This window comes from Gobius niger (assembly GCF_951799975.1).
Source record: "Gobius niger genome assembly, chromosome: 3".
NCBI lineage: Eukaryota > Metazoa > Chordata > Actinopteri > Gobiiformes > Gobiidae > Gobius > Gobius niger.
The window spans coordinates 34739383-34756845 of NC_136854.1; the positions used below are offsets into that span (position 1 = coordinate 34739383).

A 17463-nucleotide genomic window follows, 5' to 3' on the forward strand; every position below is an offset into this window, starting at 1 on the left:
TCACTTAGTTTAGTTGCTGTGATTCTCTTCTAATAAACTATACTATTTGGCGAGAAGCAACACATCCTCAACGCTGTCAATATTATTTGTGTTATTTTCCAGGACTAAGTTTACCTCTGCTTCAGTTATATAATACTGAAGAACCTACAGATTTTTGTTTTCAATTCAAAAATGAGAAATTTAAAGAAGAGAATATTATTCAGTTCCATTCTTGACGCAGACAGAAAAAAAAAGCGTATGTATATAATGATTCCTTTCTCTGAGCAAACAGCCTTGGATATACAAACAGATGTCTTCAGGCAGGAGCACCAAAGACAGCCAAGCCGGAAGTGAGCGTGGGCCACAGACCAGAAGCCGATACATCCTGAGACTGTCTATAAATAATTACACGTGTAAAGAGAAGGAAAAGAGGGAGAGGAGCAGACAATGTAACACTGACTTAAAACACACAGCCTCATCAGGGCAGAGGAGTGAGGGGGTGAAGGAGGAGGGAGAATAGAGTCACCACGTAATCACTGACATTAGTGCGCAAAACACAGTCGTCAAGTCATGTCTGAGTTAATTGTAGAAAAGGTCGTCGTGAGGACGGAGATAATTTGTATAAGCGTCTTTATATGTATGTCCACAATTCGAAACAACAACTGAGAGCTTTCATGAACACGCCTGAGTTGATGCTGGAGTCAAATCCTCATCACTTTCCTCCGAGCGATCACTAACACATTTAGAGATGTGTAATTATAGCATAGTGGAAATCAGAGGCATAGGATGGCACAACCTTGAACTCCAAAATCTCCTTAATATAGAAGGTGTAGTTACACATATGACCTGAGGTGGCAGTAGTGAGTTTAAAATGGCAAACTAGCATCTACTCCCTTTATAATATTGATAATTGATAATAACAATGCATCTGTCTTCTATAGCGCTTCTCTCAGTACTTGCACTGCTTTACATTGTATCATTCCTTTGTCCTATACATACATATCTGAGAGAGGCATGCCTACGAAACTGTGCCAACGTAGAATGAGGTGTGTTAAGTGTCTTCCCCAAGGACAAACAGTCTACCTTCCAGTTTTAGGATGACCACTTTCCCTTTAAATCTTAACCTGAAATACGACCATGTTAGTCCAGTGCTCCGGTCTCTGCACTGGCTTTCTGTCGCTCAGAGAATAGGATTTAAAAAAAATCTGCTTGTGAACAAGTCTTTTCATGGTTTAGCACCAAAGTACATCTCTGACATGCTAGAGCCTTATGAAGCATCTCCTGGTGGTTCCCAGAGTCAGGACTAAACACGGTGAGGCTGCGTTTCAGTCTCAGACAGCTAAAATCTGGAACAGTCTTCATGAGGATGTGAGACGGGCCTCAACTCTGACGATGTTCAAATCCAGGCTGAAAACAGTTCTCTTTGCCCGTGCATATGATGTTTTCCTCTGGTTTTGACTTGACTCAGATCTTCATCTTGGATCTTGGAGAACCCAAACACATAGAAAACATCCAAACCCAGTATCTTCTTGCTGTGGTTTAATTGGGACATGTTAGAAATAGCTGTTCAGGAGGAAGTAAAGCCATGGACGATCCTGTTGCATTTCTTTAGAAGCAGTGAGATCATCATATCATAGCAGGAGTGAACTGTGAGTGAAAATGGCTTGGTCTCGCACTAAAGCTAAATACAGCTCTAAGAAGTGATGCATATCTGTTTCCGTCAGCCATGTTGTTTCTATCCGCGGCCGTGTTGTGAAATTCCTCCTCACTCAAAAGGCTCTAAAGCGGTCCCACACCGCAGACACAGATAACGCCCGCTGCAGATGGGCCTGTGTGTCTTCTATAGGCGGCCGCACTTTCTCAAACAATCTGCTCAATCCTTTGCGCTGAGAAGGGACTGGGATCACAGCTGTCAGAGTCTCAAAGATCCACTGTTGATGATAGACAGCGATGTGGCTCAGCGGGCATAGTCCTGTAGGCCATTTCTTTGTGTTGCATAATGGCTTTGCAAAGGACTGAAAAAACACCTCCGCCAGTGGCTACTACACTTGAAAACAACAAGTGCAACTTACCATTGAACACTGTACACTGGAGTTGCATTATATTAGTTTAAAATGGAGATGGGAGCATCAAAATGGCCTCACAGCAAATAAGGATGAGTATTTGTAACGGGTCGAGGCTCTCTCAAAACTCCCGGAACATTTTAAACTAGACTTACAACTTCTCTCGCTTCGGACTGACAGTGTTTAGTGCTCTTACAGGAGTCCGTGCCGTTTCTAAGTTCCCAGTGCAGTTTTCTTCAGTTATTTCGCATTTCTTCATACCGCTATGTTTGCTTTAAAGGGACTATACAGAGTTTAAAAATGTTAAAACCATGTATTATCCTCCCCCTACATGTTCCAACAATGTTCTAATGTGGAGAATGAGCCCAGACCTGTTCACCACAACTGCCTCTAAAATCCTGCACTGTCTCAAAAAGGTGTTACTTCGGGTCCAAATTGCCGTCATGCACGAGCTTAATATTGAAGGTACAGTTACATGTATGTCCTGAGGTGGCAGTAGTGAGTATGAAATGGCTAACTTACATCTAGCCCCTTTAAACAGAAGGGCCAAACATTTCTCTAATTGATTAATCTGCTTCTCAGTCACGACCAGTGTTGGAGGGAATGCATTACAAAAGTGACAAGTTACAGAAAAATATTACTTTTTCCAGTAACTGAGGATTATAACATATTACTTATTATCATTAATTATCACTCATTAAAACAAAATATAAGAAAATGGGGGGAAGCACTTTAGCTTGGTGGCATTATTACTATTTTCAGTTTATATTTTGTCAAAAGTAACTCAAAAGTAGTGCTACAGTTACATTTTTGAAACAGTAATATGCAATACAAACATACTACATTTTTATTTGACTACTTATACACAATATATTACAATTTGAAAGTGACTTGCCCAACACTGGTCATAGCAAACAGAACTCACATAACCTCATATTATACATCTGGGTGGAGGAAAAGCACGAAGTCAGTCGGGCCAGGCTAAGTAAACCATCTATTGTAAAAGCAATGTTATTGTAAATCAATATTCAAATCACTGAACAATCGGTGAATTACATGACTCTGTAATGACACCGCTTCATAACAAACAACACATTACTGGCCACATGAACAATGACGTGTGCCCCTTTATCGCCATACTGCCCCACTATCAAGAGTCACTGTTCCTTATCAGCCTGAGCTTATACCACAGCAGATCCAGTGATGCTTCCATGATCTTTTTTATTGATGTTTCGAGATTTTTACCCATGATGCAAAGCGCCTTTCTGGCCTCGCTTTCTCAAATGCAACAAATCTTCTCTCTCAGCAGCATTTATAGCTTTTTTTTTTTTCATCCACACTCCATTGCGATACGTTATTCTCCATGGCTTTATCACTGGCAGCATCTTTTTCTCCTCGTCCTAAAACAGTGCGACATAAACACAGTAATCGCGCTCAGAGCCCCTGGCCTCGTGTAGCCTGTTGTGTTTAAGCCGTGACTTGAGATGCAGGAGTAATTATACAGGCAACCTCTAATCCCCGGCAGCCCACGCCTCTCCGCTCTCTCCCCTTCTCTACAAAGGCCTGTACTGTAGTTCCTTTTTATACTTTGGAAATAAAGCGCTGTGTGTCGGCGAATTTGCATCTTACAGGATAATGGGGGGGAATAATATGTCGAACAGGCCATTCTCAGTGCCATCCCGTAAGAAGTAAATGTTTGGAATAAGACACAGAAGGCTTTTCGTGTGGGCAGTCTTATGTACCATGTGATCGCTTTAATTTGATTTCAATACTTATGTAGATTGTAATTGTTTTAATTGAATGTTCATATGCATTAGAATTGTTTAATGAGGGATATTGGTATATTGTATTATCTTTATCCTTACAAAGCAGGATAGGAGTGACGGCATCAGTGTCCAGATAAAATTCAAAAAGGTGCTCTTGAGGACAAAACCCGTGAAAAATGAAACTGAGGGAAAAATAGGGAATGTCCGAGGCACTCTGATGATGTAGAAAATAGTCCTTTATTTAATGAATGAGAGACGCCAAAATAACATGTTTATTCTTATCTTAGAAAATGCACTATTGATACAAAACAGCTTAAAGGGACTATACAAAGTTTAAAAATGTTAAAATTATTCGTCCTAATATGTAATTAGCTCAGACCTATTCACCACCACTGCCTCTAAAATCTAAAATTTACTCAGAAAGGTGTTCATTCGGGTCCGAAGTGCCGTCATGCACAAGCTTAATATAGAATCTGCAGTTACGCGAAAGACCTGAGGTGGCAGTAGTGAGAATAACAATGACCAACTTGCATACTTTAAACAAACTTATTTTTCACTCTAGAAAACAAAAAAAAATCATTTTTTTAATTTGGTTGTCGTGGCCTATGGTGAGTGTTTTTACTTTGTGGTGAAAGGATTAAAGCGTATATGACGCTTTTGAAAATATGACTTATTTAGATGGATAAAATGGAAGTAATAATCATTTTATTTCAGTGAAGCAGCAATTTTAACGAAGTTGGGCAGAAAAGGTTGTTGTAGTTGTATTTTTAAGCTACTGACAGGAAGTGACATAGCTAAAGGTAAAGTTCATAGCAGTTTGACATGGTTGCACGGCAACAGTTTAACCTGATACCTGCCGTATCAGGTATCAGGTTAGGGGTTAGGGGTTAGGGTTATGGCTAGGGTTAGTTAATATAATCAGGATATGACTAGGGTTAAGTACGGCAAATGTAAGTTGTGTTTCACTCACACAGATCTCACACATATTTTTAGAAACTAGAAGGTCTTGGCTTTCTATTAGGTATCACACTGGCAAATAGGCTGTAAGCTCTCCAGTCAATACACTTTGAGATTTGGATGTAAAAAAAAAAGTTAACCCTAATACTAACCCTTACCCTAAGGTAGTAGTTAAGTGGTTAAAATGTTTGCCTCTATCTATGTCACTTCCTGTCAGTGTCCAATAAGGAAGTGAAACTGTAAACATAATAAAAATTGTGTATTGTCTATGTTTTAGAAAAAAAATGTGTCTAATGTGTCTAATGCTTAGCTCAAGATCGAGAGGGTAGGAAAGCATTTCCTGGATACGTCAGGAGGAGCTTTTTCTGTCGCCGCGATGCTAAGAATAGCTACTTGAAGATCAAAAGATTACTCAAAGGGGCGCGAGTGGGTTCACGCACAACTCCGGGTATGTTTTCGATGAGAGCACAATGTTGCAAATGTATAGAAAGAAAAACATTTAAACAACCAGCCCAGAGAAACTTTGAGAGCAGTAATTGATGTAAAGAGGACAATGTTAATGATCTACTGCCTTCACTTTCCCCCGACCACAAACAGACTCAGAGCCACAGAAGGAGCACAGACACTGGTCTTGGTCAGAACAAGATTGTCTCCTCATCAAACTTTAAACAGGGAAGGTCTGAGAGCATTACAGACTGAAGACCCATTTAGCTTATTCAATGTTGATGTATTCCTGTATCAATTATCTGTAGCGCTATCAAGAATTTTCCTAATGTTGTACCTCTACTCATGTTTTATTAAAGACTATGTCCGAAATCTTGCAATATTTATCTCAACAACACCACCAAATCTGAAAATGAGCTCATTACAGGACAAAGCTGTGATGCCTTGACCTGAGCGGGCGTGAGAGAGGCCGCAGATGCTCCGCTCCGAGCCCTGCCCACTTTGATACAGTGGCTAAAAATTAACCGCATCTCAAATTGGCACAGCTGTATCAACACATCAAATCACACCAGAAAAAAATAGACACAGCGTTCATACTCAGGCACGTAAGTCAATAGCCTTCTTGTAAAAATGTTCATATGATATTTCACCACTGTATTCCCCGGCTTTGTACTGCAACAAAGTGCTGTGTTCTTACTATTAGTGTGGTTAAATAAAGGAAAGTCAGTAACTAGGAGTCTGTTATGCAGTATACAACATTACAAAGAGCCTGTAGTTTAAAATGGGGGTGTTGGGCAGCTGAAAATCCCATGGTGGTAACTATAGTAACTGTCGAACTGTAGATCTTTCGTCTGTCTTTGGCTAATATCTCTTACCGGGAGAAGCAACATGACACAAAAACTGTCTTAAAGCAGTACTAAGTAACTTGTTTACCTTAATAAATCCTTTCGTAGTTCCTCTGGGGATAATACAAGTGTTAATGGGGTGATCGGGGGGTCTTTCATCTCCCCCTGGTGTCTCTGGCCAGAAAACCATGCTTGCAATTTTGCCTGCACCAGGTCAGAGGTTCCAATACACACTAATGGAATCACGAAGAAGAAGCTAACAGGCTAACGGGCAAAGCAAACTGCGGGCTAGCGCCACTTAAACAGCCAAGCTTGAGTGAAAAATTATCTTCATTGTGAAATTGGATGTACAATATCCCTCTCTCCCTTTGTCTTTTCTGTCAGCGTAGTATTTACACGGACAATTAATGAGTAGAAAACCGTAACATGCTACAACACCAGCTGTGGCGCTCATGGCCTCGAGGGGCTTGAGTTACTTTGTACTGCTTCAAAGTATCAACTAAGGTACAATTATTTTCCCCTAAAGGTGTCCAAAAGTGGTGACAATATTCAGAAACATGACCGTGATATTGGTCAGTAGAAAGGTCTTTCTGCCATGAAAACAATATGGAGGGTTTGTGAATACAATCACTACCAAATACAGATGAGGTACAATTTTGTTTTTGAAAATTTCTCATAAAAACTGCATCTCTCCTATAGAGTTGTATTGGCCCCTGCCCTCAGGTTGCCCTGAGTCACTAGTTGACAAATTTTCCCGCCAATGGCAACTGGAACGGTAAAATCTACAATCACAAATACACTCTCTGGTGGGAATGGTGAGAGTACCATGACAGATTAAAAACCCAAACCACAAAATAGATGTGCTAAGGAGCGGTAACCATTTTGCCAATGTGCCACTGTCCACCCCTAATGATACATTTTTATTCATTTCTGCCATTGCTGTAGTACCTCCACATATGGGCGGCAAAACAAGCTAGTTTTCCTTTAGAAAGCATTGCACTTTCCACACGTTCTAAACAACTGTAAAGCCTGGTTTCTGATTATTATTTTTACTTTCTACATCTAGATATTGCTTCTGTGATAAAACACTGGGTTTGTTACAATTAAAGAAACCAGGCTGGTTTTCGTAAGATACATTTTAGAAATCTCCGGACTTTGATTGACAGGCCGTTAGCATTAGCGCTAACGACATGGGCACGGCTACGACTGAACTATGCACCCCGTGAGGGCCGAGTCTACAGTGAAGAGCCCACCCTTTTACCCGTTTTAGGAACATGCTCCATCAGAGCAGGGTAGGAGGAGTCTGTAAATCCGCTAGAATCCCTTTCGAACATGGTCATTATTGTAAACGGGGAGGAGTGAGCAGAAGCTGTCTTTTAATTCTACAGTCTATGGTCCAGGAATGTTCCACAGTAACAAAAGTTAAACATATAATGAAACAGCTACTTTTAATTAAGTCAAATGAAACTAACAATGTGAGCACATTCCAAATAAATGTTCACATGTACAGTATAAAGCGCTTTTCTAGCTTCCTTAGGCACTCACAGCGCTTTACATCAAGGAGCCACTCACCCATTCACACTCTCGTTCAGACACCAATGTCAGACACTGGAGGCAAGGTGGGTGAAGTGTCTTGAAAAGCACACATACAAACCAAAAACAATAAATCAACACCCTTATTGCGCTATTGCTATGGCTCACAGACATATCAGGAAGAATATCAATTTCTATATGGGCCTCCCTGTACAATGTATATTGCATAATGAGCTGGCCTGAAGAGTGGGCAAACTTGCAGCAGGTTAACAAGAAAAAACACGTTCGAGAGCATCAACAGCAGCCAGTGGAGTGAATATTTTAAATATTTCAGGAAGTGCTTCCAAGTGAGCTATTTTCAGAGCTTATCCATAATTCAACATTAGCATTTTTCTCTCAGAAACCTTGAAACCTGAAGTCCGCCCAAGAAAGCGTAAGTGTTGCTACAGAGAAAGCACCGATTATGCGTTTTTACTGTCTGTTTTTTAATCGCTCATAAAGAAATACAGTGCATGACTTGGAGAGAACTTTATTCATATCCACTTCCTTTCTAAATGACAAAGAAGTTCTTTGACTGATCGAAATGTTTCACCATAAGTTATTCAGAAAAAAATCATAAGTTCACAAGCAATAATATTTGGGGGTTACATTAGGGGATCTAGATATTTATTGTTGATGGATGAAGTGTAAATATATTAATTATCAAAGCATTTTCACTTAATGGTAAGGCAGTAGACCTGTCGTCCTATGACCGAATCCCAGCTCCTGCAGGTGCTCGCTGTCACTGTGTCCTTGGGCAAGACACTTCACCCACCTTGCCTTTAGTGTGAGTGTATATTGGCGTATGAATGAGAGAGTGAATGGATAAGTGGTTCCTTGATGTAAAGTATTTTGAGTGCCTAATGTAGGTGGAAAAGATCTTTATAAATAGAGACCATTTACGATTTACAATAATGGCAATGGGTGGAAGTGGCTCAGTGGGCACGAGTTATTCCTTCAATGCAATGGCCGGTGGTTCAATCCAAGCCCTGGCCAGTGGCACAGTGATACAGGTTAGTGCTCGTGCTTCACAGCGAGAAGGTCCCGGGTTCGATCCCTGGTCTTTCTGTGCGGAGATTGCATGTTCTCCACATGTCTCCAAAGGTTTCCTCCAGGTACTCCAGTTTCCCCTACCAGTAAAACATATACAATAGGCCAGAATTAATGTAGTATGTGAGTGAGTGGTTGGTGGTGGTCGAAGAGACTGATGCCACAGACTGGTAGCCTTGCTTCTGTCAGTCTACCCCAAGAGCAACTGTGGCTACAAATGTGGCTTGCTATCACCAAGCATGGAGTGAATGAATAATGACTACAGTGTGTCACTTTGAGAAACTTGGTAATACAGACTTGTAAAGCAAATTTGTAAGCCATTATTATTATTGCTATTGTTGCTTTCTAGACACTTCACCTGCAAAAACTACAATGACTATGTATACTGTTGTAAGAGTCAGTGTGAATGTGGAGCATGCAATAGCCAATGAAGCATAGTGTGGGTACATATGTCCCTATACTGTAGTTGAAGTCATTACTTGCTAAACAAGTTCAACAATACTTTCAATAAATACACACTGTGGCCAAACAGTAAAGCACCTTGACCTTCCACCTGAATACCCTTAGTGGAATCAGACAGCAGTGCCCCGTGGATGCCCCTGTAGCTGCAGCCCGGGGGAGCCCTGCTACTCGGAGATTACTGAGAACCCCTCACTCTTATCACTCTAATCCTAAACCCTTAAATCCCCCACGTGCCCTTCTGTGGCCCCATCCACAATGTCCTGCCCCATCTGCCATTATATAGACTGTATAATGGAACTCATAGGCTGAGACAAACATTTAAAACTCTAATTTAGCAATAATTGAAGATGAAGGAAAGAAGAAAAGAAAAGAATGCACAATAATCACGTTATTGCAATGAATGTTATGTATTAAGAAACACAATTTGCTTTAATCCTGTTATTGTTTGGTTATACACTACTGTGTCTATTATATGTCATTATTATTTATTTGTATTGTATTTTTATTTTATTTTGTGAAGGACCTTGTGAGCTAATCTCCGTGGCAGGTGGACATCAAATACATGTTACTTGTATGGAGAAATGTAATTTTTTATATGAAAAACAAGTTGATATTTGCACATATTCAACCTTGTAGTGACCCAGTGGTCGTATGAGTGGTCAGCATAGCGCCTTTACTTTCAAGCACGGTGGTCTCTATAATGCTTCAGGATTAATTGTTTTGTAGTTTTTCTGGTGAGAGTAATGTCAGCAGTGAAAACCTTACAAACAAGTGATCCTGGAGCATTATAGAGAGCTCTGTGATGGAAAGTAAAGGCGCCATACTGACCACTCATACAGCCGCTGGGTCAATACAGGGTCAAATACATACAAGTATCAACTTTTTTTTCACATAACAAGTTGCATAGTGCACCTTGAAGAATGTTCGTAAAGGTTATCACACATTCCAAACACTGTTCACCTTCTTCCGTCCTCATTTGCCTCCTTTTGGCCACAAATCACTGCACTGTTTCTCTCTGGACGGCCTGAAAACGAATTGGTATCCGGAAAATGATTTTCTCTTGACGCCTGCAGTCCTATGCAAACTAATAGGAGTGGAGGGACGGGCACTAGCCAACATTGTCCTGAAACTATTTTCCATTTTAAGATCTCATATCATTGATTTACTATTCTGGAATGCACCAGGAATCATGATAGAAAAATCAAGATAAAAACCCACCACATCCTGGCGCTCTGTGGTTCCTGTCAGTGTTATACAATACAGAATATAGCTGGGAGCACTACTGTACTTGAAGACCGGGCTAAAAATAACTGCAGTCTACAACTTTGTGTTTACTTCAAGTGCTTCCATTAAACCCACCCACCACCAGCACCAGCCTCCGGGCCCTGCATCTACATCCCATCCACTGTCTGTGAACGTCTGCCCCCTCCCCGCTGACTTGCATCAATATTTTACACAGCATTTCTTTATTTACATTTTGGAAAACCTCAAAAGCTCCAGAGAGCAGCGGCGACCAGGAAAATGTTCGGCAGCGTTTTCATCAAACATTTTGCTGACTGAAACTTTACATAAACTCACTTTGTAATGCCTCCTGTTAGCATTGACAAAGCCTCCGTCATCATTTTTAGTCATTTATTGGAGAGGTGGTCAGTAATGAAGGTTATATGCAAGTACTTTTTAAAGGAACAGGCCACCATTTTTACATACTGAGATATGTTCTTACCTGAGCTTAAACGAGTTGATATGTACCTGTCTGGTCATTGTGCGTGCCCTCAGTCACGCAAAACGCCTAAAGATGTTGTTAGCATTTGGCTTCTCCCAATGTATTCATATCCACGCTCTTCCACAGGCACGCACAAAGACCAGACAGGTATGTATCAACTCGTCTAAGCTCAGGTAAGAACATATCTCAGTATGGAAGAACTGTGTGCCCTCAGTCACGCAAAACGCCTAAAGATGTTGTTAGCATTTGGCCTCTCCCAATATATTCCTACAGCTCCAAACGGGGTGAAGTTAGATGTGACCAAGCTCTTCCACGGGCACGCACGAAGACCAGACTGGTACGTGTCAACTCGTCTAAGCTCAGGCAAGAACATATCACAGTGTGGAAAAACAGTGGCCTGTTCCTTTAAGATTTGTAGTTTATTTCATTAGTACTTTTACTCCACTTCAAGATAAGATTTTCTTCGGTACTACATCTCTAAAAAGTAAATCGGCAGCATATTCCAGCCCAAAAGCCTTGTGATACAGATGTCAAGGAAACTAATTCAAGACAAGGAACAAGGCACAAGCCTCATGTCGCACAGTATTTTTTCTCTTATTGAAGTATTTAACAATTACAGAACAATTATGATCACAGTAACCCTTTAATGGAGAAACTTTGACTTGTATTGGAGAAATATTTGACCAGTAAGTCATGAAATCACTTTGACCACCTTCATTAGCACAAAAACAATGACCCATGGATATGCTTTAACCATAAGACAGCTAGGTTAAAGAAGACTGGAATATTTTCTGCTATGTGTATGAGTGTGGTGCACGTGCTGGTGTTTTGATCACGTTTCTGCAGTTTAACCCACGTTCTCTACTACTGGCGAAAGCTGGACCATCAATATATTCAGGAGATGGACAGTGTTTAACTCACAGTGAGATAAATAGTTTAGAGATTGTCCTGCAAGCGCTTAATAAGATGCACAAGGCTGCATGCGATGTTAATGTAAAGAAGAGGAGAGCATTGTTTGTAGAAAACCCTTTTTTTCTCTAAGCGACTCCCTCAGGCTACCGGTGAAAGGTCTTGTATGCAAGATGGGCCCAGCACCTTTTTAGTAAACGTTTTGGAAATGCTGGATTCAAGATCAATGAAGGATTCACAAATGCTTATAGATCTTGATGCATCTACTTGAGCTTCCTTTCTTTCTTTTCAAGACCATAAGCGCAGGAAAAAGTCCCCAACATTTCCAAACTTAAGTAAAACTACACCAAAACTAAAGCATTCAAAATATGACAACAACTGAACTAAAATTTGTATTGATAAAGCATAGCCCAGATGAGTTTTCTTGACATTGCATCCACTTGCTCAGCTGTCCTGTGCTACCTGTCTCTGGATTAGGAAGTCAATCAAGGCTTAGTTTATCAATGGGGGAGAGTCCATAATGTATTAGCCATAGACAGTGTTCGTTAGTGCCGTGAATCATTAAGTAAAGGATCAGGTATTGACTTCTTGTGGACTGACCAGAAGCCACTTTGACAAAGGTGTCTTACTTTAGGTCAGAGAGACGTCTTAGCACTGCAAATTGACCTGGGGGAAGATCACATCACTGACAAGAAAATGTTCAAATTTATATTCAATGATCCAAAAGAATTGCAACTTTTCTTTTTTTCCCCCCCAAGTCACAAGATCCCCTTTGTCCGCTTCTTTTTGTGGTTCTCTGAATTGTCAAAATCATAGTATAATAATTCATATAATAACTCTTGGCCCTTAACTGAGAGCGGCCATCATCCCATAGAGGACAATGTATTTGCAGTCAGGGAGGGTAAGTCCTGCTTTGGTGTTAAACCCATACTAGATAGATACAGCCCATATCAACTCGATCTTATCTCCAGCAGCTGCTCGGGTCCCAGGTTTCAGATTGGACAGTGCTGACCAGAAGAAAACACAACACACAGGAGCTACAGCATGTTTTATAGGAGGGAACTTTCACAGCTGCTGTAGGTCAGACGGTTCACATGTCTGCCATTACTCTTTCAGACATTAAATACATGTGGACTCGCACATTTTCCAGAGCTCTCCGGTTTCCCAAAGAAAAATAACGATATGGCAGTTGATGTGTCGTTCATCGTAGCGACTATAAGGAGTTCTCTGTTGCTGTGGTACGGGGTGTCCCAACTTTGCAATGTGTTTATGGAGGGTCACAGACGGTGCTATCATGGTAGTCACCTTCATTTACAGCTGGAACCGAAACGCAACTCTGTTTCACATTGAGGTATTGAGGCTGTGATCGTGTAGCATTATCACACATGCTGCTAAAAGTACAATTTCTGACAACTCACGAAGAAGCTTGAGGCCTAGAAAAATTGCATTTTGGCGCCCTAGCTGACAATATAAGACGTGTTTTGCGATAATGTTCAAAGCTATCTTCTATTTAACTAAAAACTGTTACATTTCCTTCGTTATAAGTTTTGAAGAGGAGTGTGTTGAAATGTTCCTCAATGGCACAGTAACTTAAACTTTTTTATTGGTGTACCCTCAAAATAAAAGTCTTTACCGTGAGCAGTCCCGCCTCTCCTTTGTAACTTTGCCGGGAGCGGCACATCGCCAGCTCACCTCCATGGAGATGTTGCTCCTTTACTTTACATTAGCCTATAACATTAGAATTCAATGATAAAAATGACATTGTCTGTGTGTGGCTGAAAGCAAAAAGCAGATTTTGCATTGCTGCCGTGCTTATTTGTCAGCGTTTTGCTTCATAATTTGGATTTGCGGTGCGGTAACAATCTATTGTCAACGCGCTTTGACTAAGCTGCAGCATGTCTTAAAACTGTTTCTACCACCATATTAGGAATAAGTACGAGTAGAAAGTGTTTTGAGGCGTGCTCTCCCTGGATGCCTTCAACAAATCCTCTCTCCTACAGCCCACAATGCACCGAGACAGTATCTGGACGCCTATACAATCGCTACAACTACTGCTCTGACTCTCGCCATCTCCTCTCAGCATCTTGCATAATAATCCTCCACAATGCTCCGTAGTAAACATGTCAGATGCTAGCGCTGCTCTCCGACTGCTATCCGCGATTTGCATAATCCCCTATAAAACCCCATTCCTCTCATTGTGTCCGGGCAGTCCGCACGCTAGGCCCATCAATGATTAGCCCGATGATGAAGCCATTATTGAGTGAACCTGGGCTGAGCTTTGCATGGAACATTAAATACATCACTTCCCCCCCAGAGGCCAAGCGCTCGCCCCGGCTCTCCCTCCAGCCACAGCCAGGAAATCCAAACAGCCATTAGCACCGACGCGCGGCTACAATGGAGGGATGTTGGGCCTATACAATATAATATGCTTTAAGTGCATGAAACACAGCCCCTTTGTGCCAGTGTGTGTGGGAGCTTCAGCTGATGCTACAATGCCAAAAGATCAATGCATGTGCAGGTTACTATTCCAGGCCGACTCCAGGTCTAACATGTGCTTCTGGATAACTTGAAAAACACAATATGTGGCTACAAAGTCTGTGCCACAAACCCGAACAAATGATGATAGATACTGTAGATATAATTCAACACAAAGGTCTGTTTTAGACTCTTTTTTTGACCCAGTTTGGCCCTGGTTTTGATCTTGATCTCGACCTGGCTGGTACTTAGGCCTGTGACAATAACAAAATCTGAACTTCAATTTATTGAGGAGGATATTATTGAAGACCATATAATGCCACAGAAACAAACTCTAAAGCTTAAAAATGACAGTTAAGCTCTGTTCGACAAGCACTTAATCTTAAAATACCCCACGATGAACATGAAATACAATGTGGCACAACTTACTTTGGGTAAATCATAGAGTATTAGTAATAAAAAGAAATGCAAATACATGTACTGGCGATAAACACTGAGCCCAGAATTGCACTGTTTATGTCATTTTTGAACGATGGATGTAAAGTCTGAGAACCACTGGCCTAGATAATTTGCCATGACAACCCCAGAAGGTAAAAAAGCACAAATTCACGACCCTGTAATTTATTTCCCACTGCTCACTATCTTTACATGGCCGTCTCAGCAGTTTACGTGCCTAGCTGTACACTCAATTTCAAAACAATTAACCTGGACCTATATTTGGCTACCTATTGCTCACGTCTTTTGCGTCATTGTCTCAGGGTAAAGTCGTCCTGCGAACACACACGTGCACATATGCCAGATGTTATAGCTGCAGGGCTGAGGAAAATATAACTAGGTTCCACAAAGATCAAGTACAATAGACTCCTGCAACTGTCTCCACTGAGCTCGGGGAAGTTGATTACGCCAAAATAGCCAATTGACATTTCATGCATTGCACCATATGGTCATCTTTACAGACTTTCTGGCAAGACTTGAAATGTCAGGCTCACTGCACTGCACATCTGTCTTTAGCTTCACCCCCACCATATGCCGGGCCTATCACAGCAGCGTCCTATTCCTGATGGCATCCCCCTGATCGCATGCTGTTTTCGGATACACCTGCCAAAATGCCATCTTTACGCACAGAGAGGCTACAGTAAAAAGCTACATCCGTTTTTTTTTTCCTCCTGAGCACCAGCTTCAGGCCTGCTAAGATTTCCAACCACACCCCGTCTCCTCCACAGCTCGGAGGGACTGTGCTCCGCCACCGCCGCCTCTCGGCCTGTAACAGCCCGCTCAGTGGCGCTCATCAGGGGTCTGCGTGGACCATAATGTCATTGGAGCCATTACTGCCCAAAACCATCGCGCGCACCACCACCACCAGCAGCCCCCACCACACATACACACACGCGCGCGCACACACGAGGGGGAGCACGAACATGTCCAACGGGCTACTCCACCCTGCAGCTCTGGCTTTGGCTGCTAAAATGAACAGCGGGGTTGATAGTAAGTAAGTGTAAAAACGATACGATTCATTTCGATAGCTTCGCCCGCGCTGTCACATCCCGTACCCGAAGCCCCCCCGTCCGCTGCACCTGTAACACGCCTGACCCTGTTTCGGGTCATCTCACCGGCGCTGACAGGAATTCGTCTTCATTTATTGATCGATAGCATCAGCATCAAAGCCAATAGTGTTGCAGATAAATCATTACAAGCGCACAGCTAGCGTGTATGTCCCTATTGGATGGCTGCATCTCAGCGCCTTTTAAGACCTGTCGCTCGCTGATGGCAGAGCAGAGGAAATGATGCTGATGCTGATGGGTGTGAGAAGTGTGGCTCACTACAAAAGGCATTAGCTACTGTAGGTTGTAGCCTAATTGGCAGCTCGCTGTAACAGACTTGGATCAATGAAGTTAACGGGGAAACAGACGGCGCTTACTTCAGCATGGCTTGTTCTTTCTCCTCCTCCTCCTTCTGTCGAGCCATCACACCCATAATGATCTTCCTCTCCTCCTCGGTGAGGTGGCTGAGGTCCGGCAAATCCGGCATGGATGGCGGCGCGGTGGGTGGGCGAGGGCCGCCTTGGGGCCCCACCGAGGCGGACATCTTCTCCACCACGACCCCTCCTCCACCACCACCACCACCTTCACCGGCTCCCCTTCGGCGTGTCGTTTCGGCTGACAGGATCCCCGGAGCGTTACCAGCCACGCCTCACGACATCTCGGCCGGATAGCGCTGGTCGCTCGTGGCAGCAGGCGCCCGCGGTTGTGCTTGTGTTCCTCCCTCGGTTGTTCTCTGGCGGTGTCGGTCCCCCCCACCCCCCGCTGGCCCTCCTCTCCCCTCCACTGCCGGGTTCAATCATGGGGAGCCCATGCCGTAGATTCGTGATGAAGGGGCCCCCAATTTTGGTCGGCTGTGAGCGCTGCCACCCTCCGCGTCGGACGGACTTCGCTGTGGATGGATGTGGGGCGGCAAGGCGATAGGCGGAGCCCGCTGCTCGCTTCCTCTCTCTCTCCGCGCTCAGTCAATGGGAGCGCGGCACTCTCACTCTCCTCCTTTTTGTGCGGAGGCGAGCTTACTCATTTGAGAATGGGGTCCTCACATCAGCCTCACATGCGTTTAACCCCGAGCGCACTCACGTTGAGCTCACTCACACACCTGGCGCACCGAGTCCTTAAGACGCACTGGACACTTTGCTACAAATGATGCTGGTTTGTGTATGACTTTTGAATCAATGATAAAGCAAGAATTTTGAAGTAGCCTATCAGCCTATTAGGATATCTGATCTGCGTGTAAGCCACAGGTCTAGGTTTGTGTTAGTCGCTTTATGTTGTTCAGCACCATGGACAGCAGCAGCAGTCACATGTTGAGATTGTTGTTTGATGGCAACACACAAAATAGTAGATAGCATGAAATGGTTTCCACACGTGGTAAATAGGTCTGTTTTCTGCTTTTATTCTTTTTACTTTATCATCATTCAGTTTCAAATTTTGTCGGCTAAAGTTTGACACATGCCAGCGTTGAATCAACTCAACAACTCGTGTTTACTTTGGGGGGTAGATGTCCTGTTTTCAGTCTCCTTGAAGTTCTGAAACACTCACAAAACCAGCCCTGTCTGTGTTCTCATTTTTTTTTTAGGAATAGGATCCATTTTTTTTTTTTTTTTTTACCATCTTATCGTCGTTTATGGGGCCGACCTGAACCCGTTTTTTTTTTGGAGGGAGGCATAGTTTTAGAGT

At 42.6% G+C, this 17463-nt stretch overlaps 1 protein-coding gene across 19 annotated transcripts in view; it reads right to left on the reverse strand.

Moving 5' to 3' along the window:
* The window catches only part of rims1b (regulating synaptic membrane exocytosis 1b), a 107333-nt gene extending 90624 nt beyond the window's left edge, over positions 1-16709 (reverse strand). For 6 of the 19 annotated variants that reach the window (XM_079553267.1, XM_079553265.1, XM_079553253.1 and 3 more), the window contains exon 1: positions 16164-16691. In XM_079553267.1, coding sequence (XP_079409393.1) covers positions 16164-16330 — 167 coding nt within the window. In that variant the 5' untranslated portion in view covers positions 16331-16691. Of the gene's footprint in view, positions 1-16163 lie in introns of all 19 variants that reach the window. The other 13 variants (XM_079553270.1, XM_079553260.1, XM_079553257.1 and 10 more) reach the window with 7 other exon arrangements.
* Between the last annotated feature and the right edge of the window lie 754 nt (positions 16710-17463).